This window comes from Heterocephalus glaber, unplaced genomic scaffold, assembly GCF_053883595.1.
Source record: "Heterocephalus glaber isolate CG9 unplaced genomic scaffold, H.glaber_assembly_v1.0 deba00000943, whole genome shotgun sequence".
NCBI lineage: Eukaryota > Metazoa > Chordata > Mammalia > Rodentia > Bathyergidae > Heterocephalus > Heterocephalus glaber.
Window position 1 is genome coordinate 14,413,182 of NW_028258175.1, and position 21,831 is coordinate 14,435,012.

Sequence of the window (21,831 nt, forward strand, 5' to 3'; positions counted from 1 at the left end):
ACAAGCTCATCCCCTGCCCCAGGTGGGTACAGACCCAACATACCTTACAGGTGTTCCCTAGCAGGGTGGGCCACACATTTTAAATCCCAGCACTCTGAGAGGCCCAGGTAGCAGGATCGTACATTTGAGCCCCACTCTGGCCAATATGGTGAGAACTTGTCTCAAAAAAAAAATTTAAAAAGGGCTTGGAACATTGTTCAGTGTGAAGGTCCTGGGTTCAGTCCCCATCACTGCAATCAATCAGTCAATAAATCAATCAAATTGATCAGGCTGGTGATGTAGCTCAGGGTAAAGCGCTCCTGGGTTTGGTCCCTAGAACCACTACCTCCACCAAAAAGAAAGTATTTGTTTGTTGTTTATGGAGATAGCCTCTGTAGGCCAGTTCTATACCAGCAGAGTCAACTGACGGAGTACCCAAGAGAGCCTGCACTGAACATGCACAGGTTTTTTTCTTATCATTATTCCATACACAACACAGTATAGCAACTATTTACATAATATTTACATTGTATGAAGTATGACAAGTAACCTAGAAAGGATTGAAAGTAGAAGGATATGCATAGATTTTGTGCAAAAACCCTTTTAATTCACTTTGAATTTTGGCAAGCAAGACATGGAACAGTTCCATCCCAAGAAGTTAGTCCCCTAGTGCATCCTGGTAGATGATCCTTTTCCTCATCCTCAGCACCTGGCAACCACGGATCTATTTTCTGTCCTGATATTTTGCCTTTTCTGTAATATCACATAGGATGTAGGTTTTTAAACTGCCTCTTTCTTTCTTTCCTTCTCTCTTCTTTCTCCCTTTCTTTCCCTCTTTCTTTCTTCCTCCTCCTCCCCTTCTTCTTCTGCCTCCTCGTCCCCTACCCTTCCTCCTCCCCTTTTTTCATCCTCTTTGTTTTTGGCACTGGATATCGAACTCAGGACCCTGTGCTTGCAAGGCAGGCAGAGGAACCACTGAGCCAAACCTCCGGCCCTTTTCATCCTCTTAATTCTCTTCCTCTTCTTCCTTTTTCTTTTTCAAAACTGGGATGAGAACCCAGGGAGCACTCAGCTACATCCCCAGATAATTTTTTTTTTTTTTTATCTTGAGGCACAGTCTCACTAAGTTACCCGGGCTGACCTTGAACTTGGAACCTCCTGCCTCAGGCTCCTACATACCTGGGATTACAGCTGTGCTCCAGCCAGGCCCACCTTGAACCTGGTTTCTTTCACTGAGCACATTGTTTGGGACTAGGGGACACTGTCTCATTCAGTGATTGGTTCCTTTTATTACTGAGTGATACTCCATGGTACAGCAATGCCATAGTTTATCCAACACTAGTTGTAAGACATTGAGTTGTTTCCAGTTTGGGGCAGTTATAAATGAATCTGCTGTTACTGGGTACTGGCTTTTGTGTGGACACAAATTTTTCTCTCTCGGGATTGGAATTATTGATCATGTGTAAGTGAATGTATTACTTTACAAGCAATTGCCAAACGGTTTTCCAAAATGACTCTACCACTGTTTTCATACCAGCAATACACGAATGGTTACCAACAGTTAGTATTATCAATTGTTTTTGTTTTAGCTTTTCTTATACTTATACATAGTTCTTGTCTACCACAAACACTGCGACAATAAGTATCCTTGTAACATACCCTTTATCATTGGGGTGAGTATATCGGTAAGATACATACTTAGAACTAGAATTGATGGGCCAAAGGGTTTGAAAGGTTGACTTGGCCCCCCAAACTCCTGGGCTCAAGCAGTTCTCCTGCCTCAGGCTCCTGAATAGCCAGGACTACAGCCATGCACAATCACATCTGAGATTATGTCTGAAATGATGTTTTTAAAGAAAAATGTACTTTAGACAATGGCCACATGAGTATCTACCTTATAAGTTTGTTTTTGTTTTTTGGTACTGGGGATTGAACTCATGACCTTGTGCTTGTGAGGCAATAACAGTGCCACTGAGCTAAATCCCCAGCCCTACCTCATGAGGTTTTGATGAATACTTAAATGTAAAACTTCAGCACGGGACCTACCATAGGATGTTAGTTATTATCTGACCATTGCTAATCAATTGCACCATTCTGTACCTCTCTGCATTCCTGTATCCAGTAGTGCTGTTCTCTGAAGAGCTCAAACATTGCTCCTACGGAATTCAGTTAATCCGCATAAATCTGAAAAGCTGACCAGGCATTGAGGCACTGCAGTTTCACAGAATAGGGAAACTTGACAGGATGGGCTACAGGGTAGATCTGTTTCCCACAGGGTCAAACACATCAATCTAACTCAAAAGTGGAATTGATTCCTCCAGATTATGATGCCTTTCAAATTGTTTTTGGACTGCTACCCACTTGCAGAAACACCTGGGGAGCCAGAACGCATATTACTAAAACAATGTTCTGTGTTTTCTCTTTGTTACATTTTATTTCATTGAACATGTGCTCAATGGGAGCCACTGATAAATGGATTCCTACTATTCGATTGACGAGCATTTTTTTTATTTTTTACTTTTTATTTTTTTGGTACCGGAGATCGAACTCAGGACCTTGCACTTGCCAGGCGGGTGGCAGAACCACTGAGCTAAATCCCCGGCGTTGACCAGCATTTTAAAGAGCACAGTTCTAGAATCTGGGTCAAGATACCTCTTATTAGAAGAAGAAAAAAAAAGATCCTTCTCATTTAACCACATCTTTCAACTTTCCTGTCATTACAATTTCGCATTCAGTTTGGGCACATTTTTCCTATGTTCTTTGTTGGGGGGAGTGTTTTTGAGACAGAGTCTTACCAGTACTATGTAGACCAGGCTAGTCTTGAACTCCCCATGTAGTCCAGGCTGCCTTGGGACTAGCAGTCCTCCTGCCTCAGCCTCCCAAGTGGTGGAATTATAGGGGAGCCTTCACGCCAGGCTCCATGTTCCTTTTTCTTTCTTTCTTTGAGATACTAGAGCTTTTTTCTTCACTAATTATTTCCAAAAATACTTCTTGGACTCCATATGTGTGCTGACTAGTATTAAATGCTAGTGGAAGAGAACAAGCTTTGAAGAGAAAGCCGTGGATTCAGATATCACCTCCATCATCTGTGGGTGATTTTGGTGAAGACTTTTCAGCTACGGAAGACTCAGTTTCTGCTTCTGTAAAAAGGGCCTAATCATAGGGAGATCATTGAGTTAAGGAGCGTAAAGGATTTGGTACAGTGTCCGGGACATAGTAGGTGCTTAGTACCGTGATCCGCCATTCTCACAGCATGACCAGGCATTGAGGCACTGGATCAGCATCAGCCTGGCAACTGGATAGAAAAGCAAATCCTCCGTCCTCATCTCAGATTTACTGAATCAGAAACTCCAAGGGTGGGGCCCAGCGATCAATTTTACAAGACTTTCAGCCATCTATTTTAACAAGATATTGATGCCTGCTGTAGTTTGAAATTCACAGGATTAACATTCCTGAAGCTGCGGAGACGAGCAGCTGGCAGGATCACGAAAGGCTCAGCAAACTACTATTGAGCTCCATGGTACCACCTGCCCCCAGACTTGAAAGGTTTTGAACTGTTTGTGTTTCTCCTCCCTCCGACTTCAGGAGGTCCCGCCTACCCCGGTCTCTGATTGGTAAATTCTCCTTGACTATTCAGGATTCACCCAACCGCAGAAAGAATACATTGACAGAGGTGGGATCGGGCACGCCGAAATCTGTGCGCCCATTGGCTCTAGACCACGCCGCAGAGCGGGGCGGAACTGCGCTTGCGTACGGCTAAGGCGCGCCCCCGCCGGCCATTAAACATGGCGACTGTCACCGAGCTGAAAGCTGGTGAGTGCAAGAGGGGTGGGAAGCGTCGGACTTTCTGTCTGTAAAGCAGGGGACCCAGGGAGAAAACGCAGAGACTTGGTCGGCCTTTGCAGGGCTCGTTCTGCGGTGTCATTGCCTGCGGGGAGCGTCTGGTAGGTGTCAGCCACCGCTCATGCCTCTGGGAGCGCAGTGGTTGTCTAAAGACTGTTTTGTTTTGATACCAGGGAATTGAACCCAGGGCCTTCGGACTTGGCGATACCCCCAACACTTTATCTTTAGTTTTGAGACAAGGTCTCGCTAAGTTGTCCAGGCTGGACATGAACTTAATCTTCCTATCTCAGCGTCCCAGAGTCCCGGGGTCGCAGGCGAGTTTCAGGACGCTCCGCCCGGGCTCGGGCTGATGATGTTAGTTCCACAAGCTTCGCAGGTGTTAAGCACAGTCCTGAACCATTGGCTGCCTGGTTTGTTGGACCCTTACAAGGGCCCGTGAAGTAGGTTAGATCCTGCTTGTCCTTCGGGAGAAACTAGAGGCAGCGTTCCCTGTCTTGGACGTTCTCCTTTTTCGGAAAATTTCCCCAAAGATAAGTAGTTACGTGGAAGTGGCTAATAATATTTGTATACATTAACCTTGAAACAGATATCCAGTCAGGGGATAGTAATTATGGTTATCAGTGTCAGGCGCTTCAGAAGCCATGTGTCATCTAGTTGATTGCACATAACAACCCAGTGCCCATTTTGTGGAAACTGAGGTGCTGAGAGGTGAGATCCCCCGGCCAAAGCACTAAGCTAGGAAGAAGCAGAGTGTGGGAACTCAGATATGATGCACCAGCCCTCAGGTCTTAATTGCTGAACAATACTGCTGCCCAATGAATAAACTCAGTTCCGGGTTTGGAGTACTTAGAGTCTAAGCAAGTAATTAGAGATTTGGAGAGAAAACAGTTGAATGTCTTTGAGAATATGATTTAGTAACCATTGATATAAATGTATATTTTGGACACTGGTAAACAGTCATGGGACAGGCATGCCTATGTCCACAAGATCAGACTTCACATGAAATCACTGGAAAATACACATGACATATAATATTGCATCCAGTTTCAGAAGGTTTAAAGATGCACTGTCAGCGATAAGCCAGGTTAAGATGTGTTTCTGAAGAGGTTTTTATGGTATAATGTTCAAGCACTACAATAATAAGGGTTGGCATGATAGGAGGTAGCATCACTCCTGGAGTTTAGAGATGCCCTACACAGACTTAGGAGGCCTTTTATATATATTTTTTTCGGGCATTCCCCAGCTCTCCAAATGCTTTATGTCCACAAGAAACTCAAGGAAGACTTGCTTGATAACCAATTATCTTACATTTTTGGAGCCTTTACCTTTTTAAAGCACTTTCACATTTTCCACCTAAGTTGGTTGTGTGTCTGAGAGGTCGATCTCATTACCCTGGAGAATGCACCTGAGGCACGGTTTCCATGCTAGACTTCCTAATTCCATCTTCATGAACTCTCATTTCTCTGCTGAGTGTGAGGCTCTCCTGTGTGTACTACAGAGTGATCAGGATACGAACTTCTGATGGGGGAAAATTTCAGTCCATCTGAGTTCCAAAGATAGAATTAGAGAAGGTGGCTTCAGTTATGATCCAAAGTATGACAAGGCTTTGCTCTCCTTTTATGGGCCTGTTACAGAGTCTGATTGGTTGATAACTACTCTTTCTGGAAAAGGTTGAGGGAATGATTTAACAATAAGCGGAAAGAAACGGTGAAATGTCTAGTAAAGATTGCATCCCTTTAATCATATGTCCAAGGAATCTTCTTGTTATTTGTCAAAGCAAGTTGATGTCCATGCCTCCATGGATAAACTCTCTTTATGAATTTTTCTGATTGTGGGGTGCAGATTTGGTGCCTCTGGCAGGATGTGGTGCAGTATTAACTACACTGATTTCACCAGTAGTGTACAGCACTGCGTTACAATGCTGTGTTAATTTTTTCGTATATTATAGGCACTGTGGATGAGATGTATTCTCTGACATTATCATTTAGCCATTAAGGACTAAAAAAGGTTCCAGGCCACTGCAGTGGATGGTGCCAGTTCAGCTCGAGTGCCTCATTATTCATACTAAGTACAGCTGAGTTCCATTATCTCATTGTCAAGGTGACCCTGCTCGTCAAGAAGTTAGGTTACATTTAGCATATACACTACATCCATGACTCCTTAAGTTAGCTGTTATATAGTCCTGTGTTAGATTTCTAATGAGGCTTAACAATGTCAAGATAGATCCTTGCCAGCGTGGTAGTGGCACACATGTAATTTCTGCACTTAGGAGGCTGAGGCAGGAGAATGGCTTCGAGTTTGAGGTCAACCTGGGCATCTTAGTGTGGTCAAGGCTACCCTGAACTACATAGCAAGACCCTGTCTCAGACCCTCCCCCTACCAAAAATAAATATCCAGCTGTTTTGAACAGTTAACTTTTAATTATCTTTTAAAAAAACCCAAACACTTCATTTAGAATGGGTTATTCCATTAGAGTGGTGGATCTTGCAGGTTTTTTTATTATATAACTGAAGCATTAATATTTTCTATTTAACAGTTTTAAAGGACACCTTGGAAAAGAAGGGGGTCCTAGGGCATTTAAAAGCAAGGATCCGTGCTGAAATATTCAATGCCCTGGATGATGATCGTGAACCTCGACCATCATTGTCGCATGAAAACCTTTTAATTAACGAATTAATTCGAGAGTATTTGGAATTCAACAAATATAAGTACACAGCATCTGTCCTCATAGCAGGTAAGTGATCATTGTGTATCATCTGAGACAAAGTCTGCTTCCCCTTCCCCCAGTTCACAGTAAGTGTCTCAAAACCTAGTTTCATTACCCAAGAGTGGTGTAACAAAAGATCACATGGGTTCTTTCTGTAGCTTGAACAAGTTCTCATGACACTTATTTCACCGTAGGGAAAATAATAGCCCGAACTTTCTTTAACAGATAATTTAATATTAGGCATCTTAAGTTCATTGGCCTAAGGATTGTCCGAGTCCGTATTTCTACTTTCCTCTGTGATAGGTGGCTGTGTGGTGCTACTCATGCTCAGAAAAGAAGCAGTGTTTGAAAATATCGGTTAGTCGTCTTGGGCTTCCCTAGAATGAAATACTGTGTCAGTAGTCAATTATTCATATTCGTATTAAATACTCAGCTTTAAAAAACCAAGGTACAATGTACATACAGTAAAATGTACTGTTTTTAGTACTATTGTGTGGACTTTGTCAGTGGCATCCAATTGCGTGACTAACACCAGTCACAGGCGTGATGTAGAACATTTCTGTCACCTCATGTATTCTTGGTGGCCTTTGCTGGGCAGCCTCTCCGCCTCCCCCACTCGTAGCATGTTGCTGATCTGCTGTTCTGCTGTTCTTATCCCTTTCCTTGTCCAGAGTGTCATGTAAATGGAACCCTGCAGGGTGTGTGTGGTCACTTTCGAGTCTGCTGCCTTTCACTTAGCATGATGCCTTGAGATTCAGTGATGCAGGTTCTTTTGCCTGTGAATAGCATTTATGGGAAAGCACTATGGCTGTGCCAGAAGGCATTTGAATTCTTTGTAGATTTCGGCAATTATGGATCAAGTCACCATACACATTTTTTTTGTTTTGGTTTGGTCTTTTTGAGACAGGGTCTTGCTTTGCAGTTCAGGCTTGCCTGGAATTCACTATGTAGCCAGGTTGGCCTCAAACTTGTGGCAATCTTCCTGCCTCAGCCTCCCAAGCGCTGGGATTATAGGCATGTGCCACCACGCCCAGCCACCACACACATTTGTGTACAAGTTTTTTTCTTTTCTTCTTCCTCCTCCTCCTCCTCTTCCACTTCATCTTTTCAGAATTAGGAATTGAACCCAGAACCCTCACACTGAGCTACAAGTATTTTTAAGACAGGTTTTCATTGAGTGACCCATGCTGGCTTCAAGCTCATGATTCTCCTGCCTCAGCCTTCCAAGAAGCTGAGATCACAGGCGTGAACCTGGTACATACAAGTTTTTGTGTACATATGTAAATAGCTAATAGTGGAGCTGCCAGTTTGGTGGTGTATGCTTACATTTATTGGAAAACTGCCCAACGGTTTTTTTTTTTTTTGCACTTTATTCTTTTATTGGTACATTGTAGGTATACAACACAATTACATTTCTCATTGGGAATTGTACCTTTACATAATGCATCTTGGTTCTTATTTTTTCCCCACTCCTAGCCCTCCCTTCATGCCCTCCACCCTTCCCTATTTACAAAGACTTTATTTCTATTTTTTCCATTTCTCATCATTTTCCCTTTCCCTTCTTTCCTTTCCCCTGCCCCTCCCACTACCCCTACCCCTTTGGACCTTTTCTTCCTATTTTGCATTATCGATTATTCATTCTAATCATTGGTACATTTTAGGTATACAATATAATGACATTCATCATTGGAAATTTGCACCTTTACATAGTCTCTCTTGGTTCTTATTTTTCCCCCTTCCCCTGCCCTCCCTTCAACCCCTCCATCCCTCCCTATTTACAAAGATTTTGTTCCTGTTTTTCCATTTTCTCACATTAATCCCATTCCCTTCTATCCTTTCCCCTAGCCCTCCCACTTCCTTCCCCTTTGCCCCTTTTCTTCCTATTTCACATTACCTATTATACATTTTAGTCCTTATTTACACTTTCAGTTTCTCACACCAGAGAAACTATTCGGTATTTACACATGTGTGTCCTATTTATTTCACTTAAGAGTATCACCTCAATGTGCATCCACTTAGCTATAAATGTCTCTAATTTCTCATTTTTTATGGCTGAATAGTACTCCATTTTATTAAAAAACCACATTTTCTTTATCCAGTCTCCAGTTGATGGGCATTTGGGCTGTTTCCAAGTTTTAGCTATCACAAACTGTGCTGCTATGAACATGGGTGCACGTATATCACTGTGGTATGATTCTTTTAATTCTTTGGGGAAGATCCCCAGCAGTGGAATAGCTGGGTCAAATGGGACCTCTAGCCCTAGTTCTTCGAGGTATCTCCATACTGATTTCCACAGTGCTTGCACCAGCCTACACTCCCACCAGCAGTGGAGCAGGGTTCCTCTTTCCCCATAGCCCTGCCAGCATTTGTTATTGGTTGATTTCATGATAGCAGCCATTCTTTCTGGAGTGAAGTGGAATCTCAGCGTTGTTTTCATTTGCATCTCTCGAATGACCAGTGATGTTGAACATTTTTTCATGTATTTATTTGCTGTTTCAACTTTTTTGTCTGAGAAATGTCTGTTCATTTCAGATGCCCATTTTCGGATTGGGTCTTTAAATTTGGGAGGTCTGATCTTTTTAAGTTCTTTATAGATTCGAGATAGTAGACCTTTGTCTGAGGAAGAACAGGTGAAGATTTTTTCCCACATTGTGGGTTCCAACTGTTTTCTAAGGTGGCTGTACCATTTTGCTTTCCTACCTGCAATATATGAGAGTTCTGGTTGCCATGCATCCTTGCCAGCATTTCACATTGAGTTTAATTTTACTTTTAGAATAACCGCCCCTAAATGGACATTCTTTTTCAAAAATGATTAGTACTGTTATGTTTTAATTCATAGGCTTTTCAGAAAACAAACTGGAGTCCAGTATTATAGTTTAGATGTAAAAACAGTCTTTTTACAACCAAAATCAGGGGATTTAAAGGGTGAATTTATGAGCCAGGAGTGGTCACACATGTCTGCAATCCAAGCTCCTTTGAGGTTGAAGCAGAAAGATCATGAGTTCAAGGATAGCCTGGGAAATATAGTGAGATCCTGTCTCAAGAAACAAACAAACAAAACAAGGTGAATTTATGTTAAACTATATTGAACTATGCATTTAACAAAATGGGTTTTTGGAAGTTATAAAATCATATGCAGTTGGATCTGGCTGGGTGTGTGCTGTCATCATTCTTTGAAAATCTGAAAAGTGTATATAACTGGTAAGTATGGTTATTATCAAAGTCATATGTGCTTTTTAGATTAATAGACTCAGTGTTCTCATGAATTTTTTCCCCCCAGAGTCTGGTCAACCTGTAGTTCCACTGGACAGACAATTTCTCATCCGTGAACTAAATGCCTTCGAAGAATCAAAAGATAACACAATGTAAGAAGCTTTTTTGAATAGGTTTTCAGATGTTGAACTGGAGTCATAATTGCATAGCGGTGGTTATGTTTCATTCTAATTCATCAGATACTTACTCAGATCGAGTGTGTGTCAAGCATTGCACTAGAACAGGTCAGACAGGGTCTCTGCTGGAGCTGAGATTCCTGTGGCTCCACTTCTTTCTGAGGTAACTCCTCTTGGCTTCTTGGTCCATTTATCTTCCCAGTCATTGCTTTCTCATGTTCTTTTTCATACTTGACTCTTTCTCCTCACTGCTTCCTTCACTTCAACTTATAGATGAACTTAGCTATCTCCTAAAAACCTGTCAACTCCTAACTCCATGCTACTTCTCATTGTTTTGTTTGATTTATTTATTGATTTATTTATTTATTTTACTGCAGATATACTGCGGCTATTCCCCACTATCATTTTGCTCTCCCCTCTTTTGCCTTCTCTGTATCTTAAATTCTCCCCTGGCCATTTATACTAAACTATACCTCAAAAAGAAGGGTGACCACTTTCTGGTAGTTTCTTAGTTCTTTTCCTATGTAATTGTTTCTTGAACTTTTCCAGAGGTACCTGAATGTATAAAAGAAAACAAAACACAACAACAACAACAACACCCTAGTTGGACTGAGTACATAGCTCAAAGCAACCTTCTCTAGCAAGATGCTTCTTTGAAGGCTTTAGAAAAGTTGATTGAATATTTCATTCTCCTTCATGGCATAACTGTGTTTGTGTTACCGTGGAATGTTTTAAGTTTCGTGCCAATTAAATTTAACTCCTGCAAGTCTCAGCTGCCTTAGGCTGTGCTTTGTGGCAAGCTCCTCGTACTAACAGTGGGTGTGTGAGTGCTGCCAGTGTGAGAAGCTCAGTTTTGAGTTTCTGCAGCATTTTATGTTGATGCCTCTTTCTTAGAATGCTTTTTGTCATTTATTTATGACTCTTTACTGTCTTTATTTCCCTGTCTCCCTAATGGTGCTTGCCATCTCTTTGTTGACTGTGTTAGGCTCCTTTAAATTGTGAGAACCCCCACTGCCCTCCTCTTTCATTTCTCCTTGTCCCCACCTCCTTTTCTAAGTACTTTTGAGTCTTTAAGGGTGCCTGCCTGAGACTGCTTTAAATCTGGACAGTCTTCCCAGTTGTGGGCCCATGTTTCTGCTGCTGTCTCAGACAGTGTGGCCAGAAACCAAATGTGTTATTTTCATTTCCTCACCACCCCCCATAGGTTCCTCATACAGTCACTCAGGTTTTAAACTCAAGATTTCCATACGTTTTTGATTCATTCTCCTTTCTCTACTAATCCCTTTTAAAATCCCATTGATTCTGCCTCTGCGCCACCTCCTAGCCATTCTCACTGCCCTATGCTGTGCTCTTTAACCTTGACTAGTTTATCTCCAGTCACTTTCTTTTCCAATTTATGTTTTACCTTTCCAGCTTGTCTAAGATAGTCACTGCATTACTTAAAAATGTAACTCCATTGTGTACGTGACATGTCCCAGTTCTTTGCACGGTCTTTTAGGCCTCTATCGGTTTACCTTTGTCTCTAATTGGCTCTGCTCACACATTGTTGTATATCCCACGGAGACATCGTGCACCTTTCCGCTTGCTTGCTTTTGCATGCAGTGTTCCCTGGCCAAGAATACTTTCTTCTTCCTCTTAACCCCTGTGGGAGCATCTTTCATCTTACTGATCCTGCTCAGATACTAACTCTTTTATGATAGTTTTCTCTTCCTCTTCCAGTTAAAGTTTCTCTTTTTCTTTAAGATTTGATTATACTTTTGTTACACATATATTTCATTCTTTCTTAAAGTTAACTGTCTGCTTTTTCTTCCACTAGGCAGGAATCTTTAAGAGAAGAGACTGAAATGTTTTCTGTCTGTCATGGTATCTCACAGGGCTCTTTATAAGATAAAATGCTTATTACATTGAACCAAGAAAATTTTTTATAAAATCAGCGATCTCGATAAAGAAAAAAGGAAAACATTTCTGGTTTTTGTTTTTTAGGCAGGATCTTGTTATATAGTTCAGGCTGACTTTGAACTTGTTATGTAGCCCCAGCTACCCTCAAATTGTGATACTCCTGCCTCAGCCTCTTGAGTGCTGGTATTACAGGCAGGCAACATCATGCCCAGCTAAGAAAACCTTTTTTAACTTGGTTCCATTGATTTGTATTTTCTTTTTTAAAAATCTTTTTTCTTTAAAATCTTCACGTTAATATTAAATAGCTGCAAAAGTATCTAGCAGCAGTGTTAATCTGATTAACAAGGAAGATAATTGCCATTATACTACATTTTAAATCTAGAATAGAAAATAATCTGAATAAGTACACTTTGGGGATAATGCACTAGTGAAACATTGTTATAACAATGTATTTACCTAGAAAAGTAACTCTTGAAATTGCTTTTTTGGGGGGAAGAGGTACTAGGACTTCCACACTGAACTACATATCCAGGCATTCATTCACTCATTCATTCATGCATTTATAGACAGGTTTTTGCTAAGTTACCAAGTTGCCCAAGCTGGGTACAAACTTGCAGTCTTTCTGCTTCAGCCTGCTAGAGTGCAAGTATTCTGGGCATGTGCCACCACTCCCAGCTACTCTATATTTAAGGCACATCAAGGTATATTTTCTTTACATATATAAGGGATTGTGTTTCAACAATTTATTTTTCATGCCAGCATATATAAATGTTCATCTTTTTTTTTAATGTTCATCTTTTTAAGATTATGAATTATTTGAGACATATAGAGAAGCACAGAGTGATTAACAGACGTCTCAGTTCTTTCCTCTCAGACTTGGAATGTTATACTTTGTCTTTGAGATTTTTAACTACATAGTGTTAGGGACATCTTTGAAGGCCACCTCTCCTATTCTCATTCCTCCCTGGCATAACCATGTTTTTCCTTTTTGGTTTTTTTTGGGTTTTTTTTCCTTTTTGTTTTAAACAGTTCTATAGTTGTCTATGTTCTGTAATCAAGTTATACATTATCTTATTAATAGAGATTTAGGTTGTTTCCAGTGTTTTGCTATTACACTTAAAAATATTTGAGTACTTGCTTCGTGTCAGACACTGTGGTCGACTCTGGAGATCAGACAGTTGAATGCTGTTTTCTTCAGTGTTTCATCTGGGAATCAGCTGTTCCCAGAGTGTGATCCATGGAAATACTGTACTTGTTCATTGAGATGTTCACCACCAAAGGGATTCCGAAAAGGAAAGCCTGGCGGTACCACATCCCTCTTGGAGATTCATGATGTACACTATTGAAGCAGTTACTCTGGGAAATCCTGCACTGAAACTTAGGATTTCAGGCTTGCTCGACAGAAGAATCCTTTTTTGCCACAGTCATTCACATCCTGTACATGTGATGCTCACATAGATGTTCATGGGTACAGTTAATCACTGCATTTATATATTTCAGTGTTAAACCAAAAGTGGGTAACACTTTAAAAAGCATAGATGTTGATAATTTTGGCAAAATATATAAGTACTATAGTTGAAAACACTGGGAAAAAATAACTTGGTGGAATCTGTGACTTGGGATGAGCAGTGAGGTATTGCTTTGTTCAAACAGAAGGCGTCAGTTTGGATTTAGCGGTGGTTGGGAATGGGCGCCTGTCACATGCCTGCTGGCTTCTTGGTGGCTTTGAGGTATTTGCTGCAGGTGAGAGTATTAAGTTGATGATGGCTTTATTTCCACAAAGTTGGGGGGCTTCAATACCTTTTTTCTCAGACTTCAGTGACTTATGCTCACACCTTGCTGTATCCATCTGCCGCTCATTTTATTAGTACAGATGTGCAGTGCTTGATCAAAAACACTTGAGGCCAGGTGTGTCTTGAAAGTCCAGGTTTCAGATTTTAAAAAGTAATATGGTACCTATAACAAATAGCAAGTATACAGTAGGGGGTCTAAAGTGGCACTCTATAGTCACATTTATATTTTTTAGTAAAATGTGAGAATTTTCATACCTAGTAAAGTCTCTAATAACTCTATGTTAGGTAAAGCTGGGCTGCCATACCAAATGGGTATGTGCCTAGTATAGGAAGAAAATTCTAGTTTTCAGAGGTTTTGCTTTCCAGAATTGCAGGTAAGGTATTCTGAGGCTGTATTGTCTTTTCTTTTCTTTTCTTTTTATTTATTTTATTTTATTTTTGGTTTTTTGAGACAGGGTCTTGCTATTAGTTCATGCTGGCCTTGAACTCACTATGTAGCCTAGGCTGGCCTTGAACTTTAAGTGATCCTCCTGCCTCAGCCTCTACAGGTGTGCACCACCACACCTAGGTAGGCTATATTTTTCTTTAAATGACCTTTTTAAAAAATAAACCTTAATGTCCTTAAAATTTAGGTTAAACGTACTAATTATGTATTTTCTAATAATTTGAAATATGTAATTTAAACATTTTAAAACTTAAGTAAATTTTATTGTATGTTAAAAAGTTTAAAATTAAGCAATTATCTTGAAACAACTGATGCTGGAAAAAGGTTAACTTAAAGTAAACAAAGATGTATTTTATATCCCTAGGTGATGCTTTCCTGAGAGTTGAGGCATCATGTTAGAGGAATTTACTGTCCTGCCTAACAGATTACCCCAGAATTGGGTGGCTTAAACAGCAAACCTGTATTGTGTGTGGGATACCTGGGAGATGAGCTCCACTGCGTGAGTCTGGCTCGGGCCCTCTCGAGGTGTGGTTCTCTGCACACTTGACTGGGGCCAGTGGTGCTGCTTCCACACAGCCCTCTCATCCTGCTGCTGAGGAGGCCTCAGTTCCTCAGTGCATGTTCCTCTCATGGGACTGGTGAACGACCTCAGACTTCTGCCATCCCTCAGCGACAGTGATCCAAGAGAGAAAGCAAGGAAAAAGCCACTGTCACTTAACACCTTATTCTGTGTGTTAGAAGTGAGTTCGGGCCAGGTGTGGTGGCACACACCTGTAATCCCAGCACTCGGGAGACTGAGGCAGGAGGATCAGTGTATAAGTTTGAGGTCAGCCTGGGCTACATAGGGAGTTCATGGCCAGCCTGAACTACATAGTGAGACCCTGCTCAAAAAAAAGAATTCAGCTCACGAAAAGGGCAGTTAGGTTCTGTTTAAGAAGGGAGTGTCAGGGCCGGGATTTAGCTCAGTGGTTCTGCCGCCTGCCTTGCAAGTGCAAGGACCCGAGTTTGATCTCCAGTACCAAAAAAAAAAAAAAAAGGGGGGGGGGAGTGTCAGACCAACTAATCTCAAAATCTCAAAAAATAAATCTAGATAATTGTATCTTCACTGATGAGATTGGAAACCAAGGGGGATGCGTCTGAGTTGTCAGCTAAGCAGCTTTCATTTGTGCAAGGGTGCCCAGGAAGCATGTTATGCAAAAAAGAATATGGCATTTGGTGGTATAAGCATAAATCCTCAGAAGGACTCTAACAAATCTTTCCTAGGCCCTTATTTTCTCATTTATAAGTTGGGGATAATGATTATGACATCACAAACTGAGGATAAACAAAGGTAAGAGTGATTTGTAAACTGTACAGTAGCTTTGCAAACATTACCCCTCTTGTGTAGCAATCATTTATGGACCGTGTAATTTGTGCCAAGCACAGTTCTAAATATGACATTTATTAACTTATTTACTGCCTAAAAACCTTGTGGCATAGGGATTATGCTTATCCACATTTATAGAGGAGGAAACATTTATTATGAGGTTAGTGAATCCCCCCAAGGCTTCGTGGCTGACAAGCGGCAAAGCCAGGTCTTGAACCCAGCCAGTATAGCCTGTAGGACATGAGCACATTTCTGGTCAGTGATTTGTCAACAGTGTTTTACTGGATGAACACCTGCTGCATGTCAGACAGTGATAGACACTGGAATATTGTCCTGGGCTTGGAGTTTAAGAGCTGAATCCCTATAAATTGAAATTGTATTTCAATTTAAATGAATTTTAAGTTGTTAACATATTTTCTCTATGGTTTGTTGTTTTTTAATACTGGGGATCGATTCCAGGGCCATCTCACTGAGGTACATCCTCAACCCTTTAAAACATTTTTATTTTGAGGCAGGGTTGCTAATTTGCTAAGTCCAGGTTGGGCTCAAACTTTCAGTCCTCCTGCCTCAGCTTCCTAGAGTGCTGGGATTACAGCCCTGAGCCACATGTAAGTGGTACTTTTATGTTTAAGACTGAACAGTTTGCAACTTGGAGAACCAACTCTTTAAAGTCTAGTGAATTACTTGGCCATTTTGGTATCCGAGCGTAATTGTTTTAAGCTGTTTTGTTGTAATGCAAAGTTAATTGACTTTTTCTTTTTACTTTCTCCCCACCTTAGACCTCTTTTATATGGAATTTTAGCTCACTTCTTGCACGGCACCAAGGATGGCATCCGAAGCGCACTCCTGAAAGGGTCCTCACTTCAGCCTCCAAACCCAGATCTTGGCAGGCCGCCTAGTGGGAGAAAGCAAGAGGGTATGAGTTCCCTGCGATTCTCCATTTAGCTTCCGCAAGTGTATTTTCCTTCCTGTGCAGTTTTATCCTTAGAGGAGCTTTTCCTGAGCCTTGGAGTCACAGTTTAATTCTGCTTATGTCTAATATAGTTAGCCTATGTTACTTAACCTCCAAAAATAATGCTTTTTGGAAAGCAAATCTTAAAAGCAGCAGGTGAATAACTGAAAAAAATTCTTAGAGATTATTGCTGTATGACCATATTGAAAAACCTGATTTTCACATACATTTTTAGTCATAATCCGTAACATTCTACATGTAGTTTTTTAAATGAAATGATCGTTTTTTCCAAAGGCTGAGAAATAAAAGACAAGAGTGCCAAACACAGATGGAAAAGACACAGGTGTATGTGTCCTTTGTGTTTTCAGGGTACTTTTTATGATAGGTGGTAGTTATTTACAGATAATAGATTCTTAGAATGGCCCATACTTTGTTTTCAGAAAGCTCGCTGTTAAAATGAGATTTCAGCAGTCTTGATCACATCAGTGGTAGGACCTCAGTTTGGTCCCCTGGGTTGAGTGGATTATAGCCCAGTGTTTCCGGCCATGGGAGACACCCATCTCTTCTACCAAGGACGGTTATAGTGGGGCCCAGGCATCTCATTAGCAGAACAAATGCAACCGTTTTTTTTGTGGTACTGGAGATTGAACCCAGGGCTTCATGCGTGCTAGGCAAGTGCTTTACCGTTGGACTACACCCCGAGCCCACAGTTACAACTCTTGAAGGTTGAAAAAAATTTTTAGCAACCACCTAAAATGTATATTGCCATTTGTAGCTTTTCTAAGCTGCTCTGACTGATATTTGACCTTATTAGATATTTGGTGTCTCTTAAGATCTGAAAACAAAATATTTGTGAATAGGATAACCTCTCTTTTGAAGATTATTTCTGAGTTCACTAGGAATTATCCTTCTGTGTATCTTATAGTTCCGAGCTGGATGGAACATTGGAAAAAAAATTTTCCCACTTATTTACAGTTGAGACAACCAAGACTAAGAGGCCCGTAGCAGATGGTAGTTAACAGTCAGCACGTCTAGTTGCCATTCCAGTATGCTGCTCCTTTTCAGATTATGGAAAATGCTTCCAGGTTCTCTTTTCAGGAATTGGTAAGGAACAGACCCTTGTGCCTTGTATTTGTCAAATACTTTAAAAGCAAAATAAAGCAGTAATTGTTCAACTACTTCAATAAATCTCAAAAAATTTAAAATAATATAAAGATCCTTTAACCTCTCCCCTACTTGCCTCTCCCTGACCCCACAATCCTCCTTCTTTTTATGGAACATACCCTGTCAACATTTTGGGAGGTATCATTCAGAGATAGTTTCTGTGTAGTTAAGTATATATGCACCATTATTTTGTGTATTATCCTGAAATTTGCTTTTTTAACTTGTCAGTGCCTGTGGATCTTTGTGTAGTGTTCCATGGTATTGCTGTCATCATTTTTTTATAGTATTATAATGTGACAGTGTGTTTTTGGCCACACATACAAGTATTTCTTTTGTGTGGATGCCCAAAGTAGAACTGCAGGTTCAAAGCAAATGCATATTTAAAAATAGAGTACATGTTATTTAATTCCCCTCCAAAAAGGCTTTCCCAGTTTCTATACCAAAACTACATGACAGTATTCAGTTGTAACCAGTGGTGACACGTTAACATTTATTAACATAGCAACCCCAAGACATTGATTTAGTACCATAAGGAAAAATAACCTCTTGAGAAATAACTTTTCTGACTTTTAAGCTTTTTATAATCAATCTCCTTAAATTTATACTAGTAAGTATATTAAGAAACTTAGAAGTAAAAATAAGAACCAAGATGCATTATGTAAAGGTACAATTCCCAATGAGAAATGTAATTGTATTGTATACCTACAATGTACCAATAAAAGAACTTAATTTAAAAAAAAAAAAGAAACTTAGAAGTAACAATATTTCATCCAAATTCTGTTCTGAGATAAAAGTCACAGATTAGCTACTTGTAACCTTAAGCCACAGGTAGGGAAGGGATGGAAGAAGAGAGATGGAGGGAAGAACAGAAACACTTTGACATATAAAGTGCCAGAATACATCCAGGAGAGGACTGTGAGTCCTTAAAGCAGGTTTGAGTTCTTGAAAAGCTCAGAAATGAGGCTGACCAGTGAACTGGTGGGATGAGAGCAATGATTTTGTAAATTATTTTCTTGATCATCAAAAATTTTTTTGGCATAATAATGCAGTGACTCAGTGCAATGACTTGAGAAGACTTGTCAGCCAAATTTTTACATCATGTTTCAGGAACACAGATAGGCATTGCACTTACTCTCTGGCTTAATTTCTGAAGCTGCATAACTATTCTTTGACAGCACTGAAAAGGTTGTGAATGTAATACAGTGATAATCCAGGTTACAGCACCTTCTCTCTACATAAGCTTAGCCAGCTGCGATATATGACACTAAAATGAAATATGTAAAATGAAGCATGCTTTTATTTGAAAATAAGTCTGAAGCATGCCGAAATGAAAACACTTCTTTCATGAAACCTTTCAAAGTGCTCAAAAAAACCTGAAAATGATTTGTAGAGGCACATTCACCTTGGAAATTCATGAGTCCTGCTGCTCTTAGCATTTGTAATCTTGGAGGCAAAGTAGTTTTTGCTCTACTTGTGCCAACTCCACAAGGAATGTAAATAGTACATATTGCAAACAGGTACAAAAATGGGGTGGGGAGTAAAGAGATGGGTAGAGGGGAGGCAGGGGAAGGGGATGAAAACCAGAGTTAAGATTCATTATGTATATGAACCAGTGCCCCATAAGGAGTGTAAACATTATGTACTACAAACATGTACTAATAATAAATAAACTTTTTTTAAATTCAAAAGGGACAAGATGGGAAAAAAGAGATGAGATTTTTATAACAGAAAAGACCTTTACCAGCTCAACTTTATTGCACTGTCAAGTACAAAAATAATAGACTTCTGTTGAAGACAGTGGGCACATGTGTAATCCCAGCAATTTGGAGACTGAGGCGAAGGATTGCAGGTTGGAACCCAGCCTGTGCAGTGGGGAGAGGGAGTGTGGTTCAGTGGTAGAGCACCCCTGGGTTCGATCTCCAATACCACACACACGAAAAGACTTAGCTTTTAAAATAGGACTTTTCCAAAAGACCTAAAATCATTATGCTCTGGGGAAATTGTTAATTTTTGTTAGCAAAGTTGCCGGGACTGGTGGGGAGAGATTTTGATCTGTTACCCAGACGTAGAAAGTGGCCTTAGTCTTGGGGCTGATGAGCTGTGGAGGATCTGGAACCCTGTGGGAGATCACATTGTCTCAGGGAGTAGAAAATTGAGTGTGAAAATTGAACTTTTTCCAGTAGCTTATCTGAATTTGGCTTCTTTGTCTTCTGTTACCTAAATTGTCACATAAAAGTGTTTTTTTCCCCTTGTAAAAGTGTTTGGAGGCCGAGGGCCCTACATAGTTTCAAGAATCTAGTTTTTGCTTTGCATTTCATGTTGTCTTTGAATATTGTCTCTGGATTCTTCTAATCTAGAGCACTTCTATCCGTTAGTCTTACACTCCTGTGACAAGAAACTGAGTGGAGGCGCCCATCTTTGCTGTTGCCCAAGTGCTATCAGTGGTTACGGGTTCTAGGCTCCCCTGACCTCTTATGGAGCTTTTGTCTTTCTTTTTGGCTTTTAAAAACATTGCCCACAATTTCCCCAGATAGTTTTACAATTTTGGCAGGAAGATGTAAAGGGCCTGTTTCTTTTCTTGCCACAAGAGGGTGCAGCTGGGAGGATTTGAAGGTTTTGTTTTTCAGTTGAAGGGCTTTGGAGTCCTCAGCATGCCCAGTGAACACCTTGTTCTTTTTGTGAATTCCATTCCTTACACATCAGAGAGGCCTGTAACTCTGCACACAGGGGTTTACTCCGTGCTGCACTCTGTTCACTTAACAAACAAGTCAAACACTTTTGAATAATTAGAGTGAGTACCAAATATTTCTGGTTTTCTACAGGGCATTTAAGAAATTAGGGTTTTTAAAAAAATTTGCCTTAAACCACCTTCTAAACTCAAAATAGACAGCATCCTAAAATACGTGTCAGTGTATCTGCCTGGCTCCCTGTATTGACTCGACTGTATTGTTTCTGTTCATTCCAGATGGCCCGCTGGGAAAGGAGAGGGGCCCGAGCACCAGTGTCCAGGAGCTCCGTGCTTCCCAGCAGTGAGGAGATGACGCGTCTCTTAGGGCGTCTTTCATCTCACCATGACGTGTACCGAATAACTTATTATCTCAGTGTTACCAGTATGCACCTTTATTTGTGTTTTGTAGAAATTTGAGTTTCTGCAAACATTTAGACCCCCATGTTTCACTGCATTTGTGAATAAAAGCTGTCATCTGCCTTATGGGATGTGACTGGAAAGAAAATACATTGTTTTTAGGAAATATTGAAAAAGTTTTTTAAGTTTGTGAAAAATGAGTTTTTCAGTAATTTGTATATTCTTCTAAAAAAGATTTTTATCCATGTGTCCTGCTTTTTGACATAGCACATTAATTACATTTTCTTCAACTTGAATTATGTGGATTTGTAGGAAAATTCATTCGTGTTTTTAAAAGGAAGTTAAAAGAACATTATAGCCAGAAAAACCTTAATTCCTGTAAAGTTTGTTTTATTTTAAAAGTAGCTGTTTTTCATTTAACCCTTCATAATTAGATGGAATAGCTGAATTACTACCTAAAATTGACCTTTTAAACTAGGTAACAATGTTCTTTTTATTTCCTTAGACCATTTTGGCTTCTACTGGGAGATTTAATTAAAAGGTAGAGGGGGAAATCATTCTTTTAATTTTGCTGTAAGTAAAACAAAGAGTTTATTATAGGAAGAATGTAAAATACGCATAAAGACACAGGCTTGGGGAGAAACACCAGAGAGTGACTTTTAATAGATGGCATTGTTTAAGCGCCCTGTGGCTCTCGGTTGTGTAACTACTGATGCAGTCTAAAGGGCTGGCCGCTTCTTCCTCGGGCTCTGAAAGGCTGATTAAAGATCAGTCTTCATTCTTGGATTGAAACAGAGTGAGAGCTTTTCCAGTACTATCTCTAAATGCTCTTGATATTTATTGGGGAAGTTTTATAGTGCAGCAGCAACAGACTCACCTCACAGAAGCAGCTGTGGTACTAGACAGTGCTAATTGGCCAGAGCCACGGGGATATTCTGAATGCAGCGTCCTGGGCTGGCTGGAGAACTGGCAGAGTGCAGTGGAAGTGTCTTCCACAGGGCAGAGCCAGAGTCCTCATAGGGTGCTAGGACTGTGCTGACTTTGAAAGTTAGGGAAACTTTTGATGTTAGTAAGTGTTACTCCTTATAGATTTAAGAATTTTTATCAAAATGCAAAAAAAATTTTTTTTTGTGCTGCTGGGGATTGAACCCTGGGCCTTGAGCACACTAGGTAAGTGCTCTACCAGTGAGCTACACTCCCAGCTCCAGA

The 21,831-nt window shown here is 40.4% G+C and overlaps 1 protein-coding gene across 7 annotated transcripts; it reads left to right on the top strand.

Moving 5' to 3' along the window:
* The first annotated feature begins 3,634 nt into the window (after positions 1 to 3,634).
* Cep20 (centrosomal protein 20) lies at positions 3,635 to 20,748 on the top strand. 7 transcript variants are annotated; one of them, XR_205705.3, is made up of 6 exons: positions 3,635 to 3,792; positions 6,359 to 6,556; positions 9,810 to 9,894; positions 16,201 to 16,337; positions 19,227 to 19,386; positions 20,503 to 20,748. XR_205705.3 is itself a non-coding variant. In XM_004855785.3 (5 exons), the coding sequence occupies exons 1-5, from the start codon at positions 3,765 to 3,767 to the stop codon at positions 20,568 to 20,570; spliced, it is 516 nt and encodes a 171-aa protein (XP_004855842.1). In that variant the 5' UTR covers positions 3,636 to 3,764; the 3' UTR covers positions 20,571 to 20,748. The 7 variants fall into 7 exon arrangements, 2 of the variants coding, with proteins under 2 accessions (XP_012931913.1, XP_004855842.1); XR_001184204.3 differs by lacking the exon at positions 20,503 to 20,748 and adding an exon at positions 17,349 to 17,477; XM_004855785.3 differs by lacking the exon at positions 19,227 to 19,386 and having other exon boundaries at positions 3,636 to 3,792.
* Positions 20,749 to 21,831: the final 1,083 nt, after the last annotated feature.

What these genes read in the sequence shown, in the direction of transcription:
- Cep20 (XM_004855785.3), top strand. Translation starts at nt 3,765, where the DNA reads ATGGCGACTGTCACCGAGCTGAAAGCTG. An exon ending in TGTCACCGAGCTGAAAGCTG is followed by an intron (nt 3,793 to 6,358) that starts GTGAGTGCAAGA and finishes TCTATTTAACAG; the next exon opens with TTTTAAAGGACACCTTGGAA. An exon ending in TAGTGGGAGAAAGCAAGAGG is followed by an intron (nt 16,338 to 20,502) that starts GTATGAGTTCCC and finishes TGTTCATTCCAG; the next exon opens with ATGGCCCGCTGGGAAAGGAG.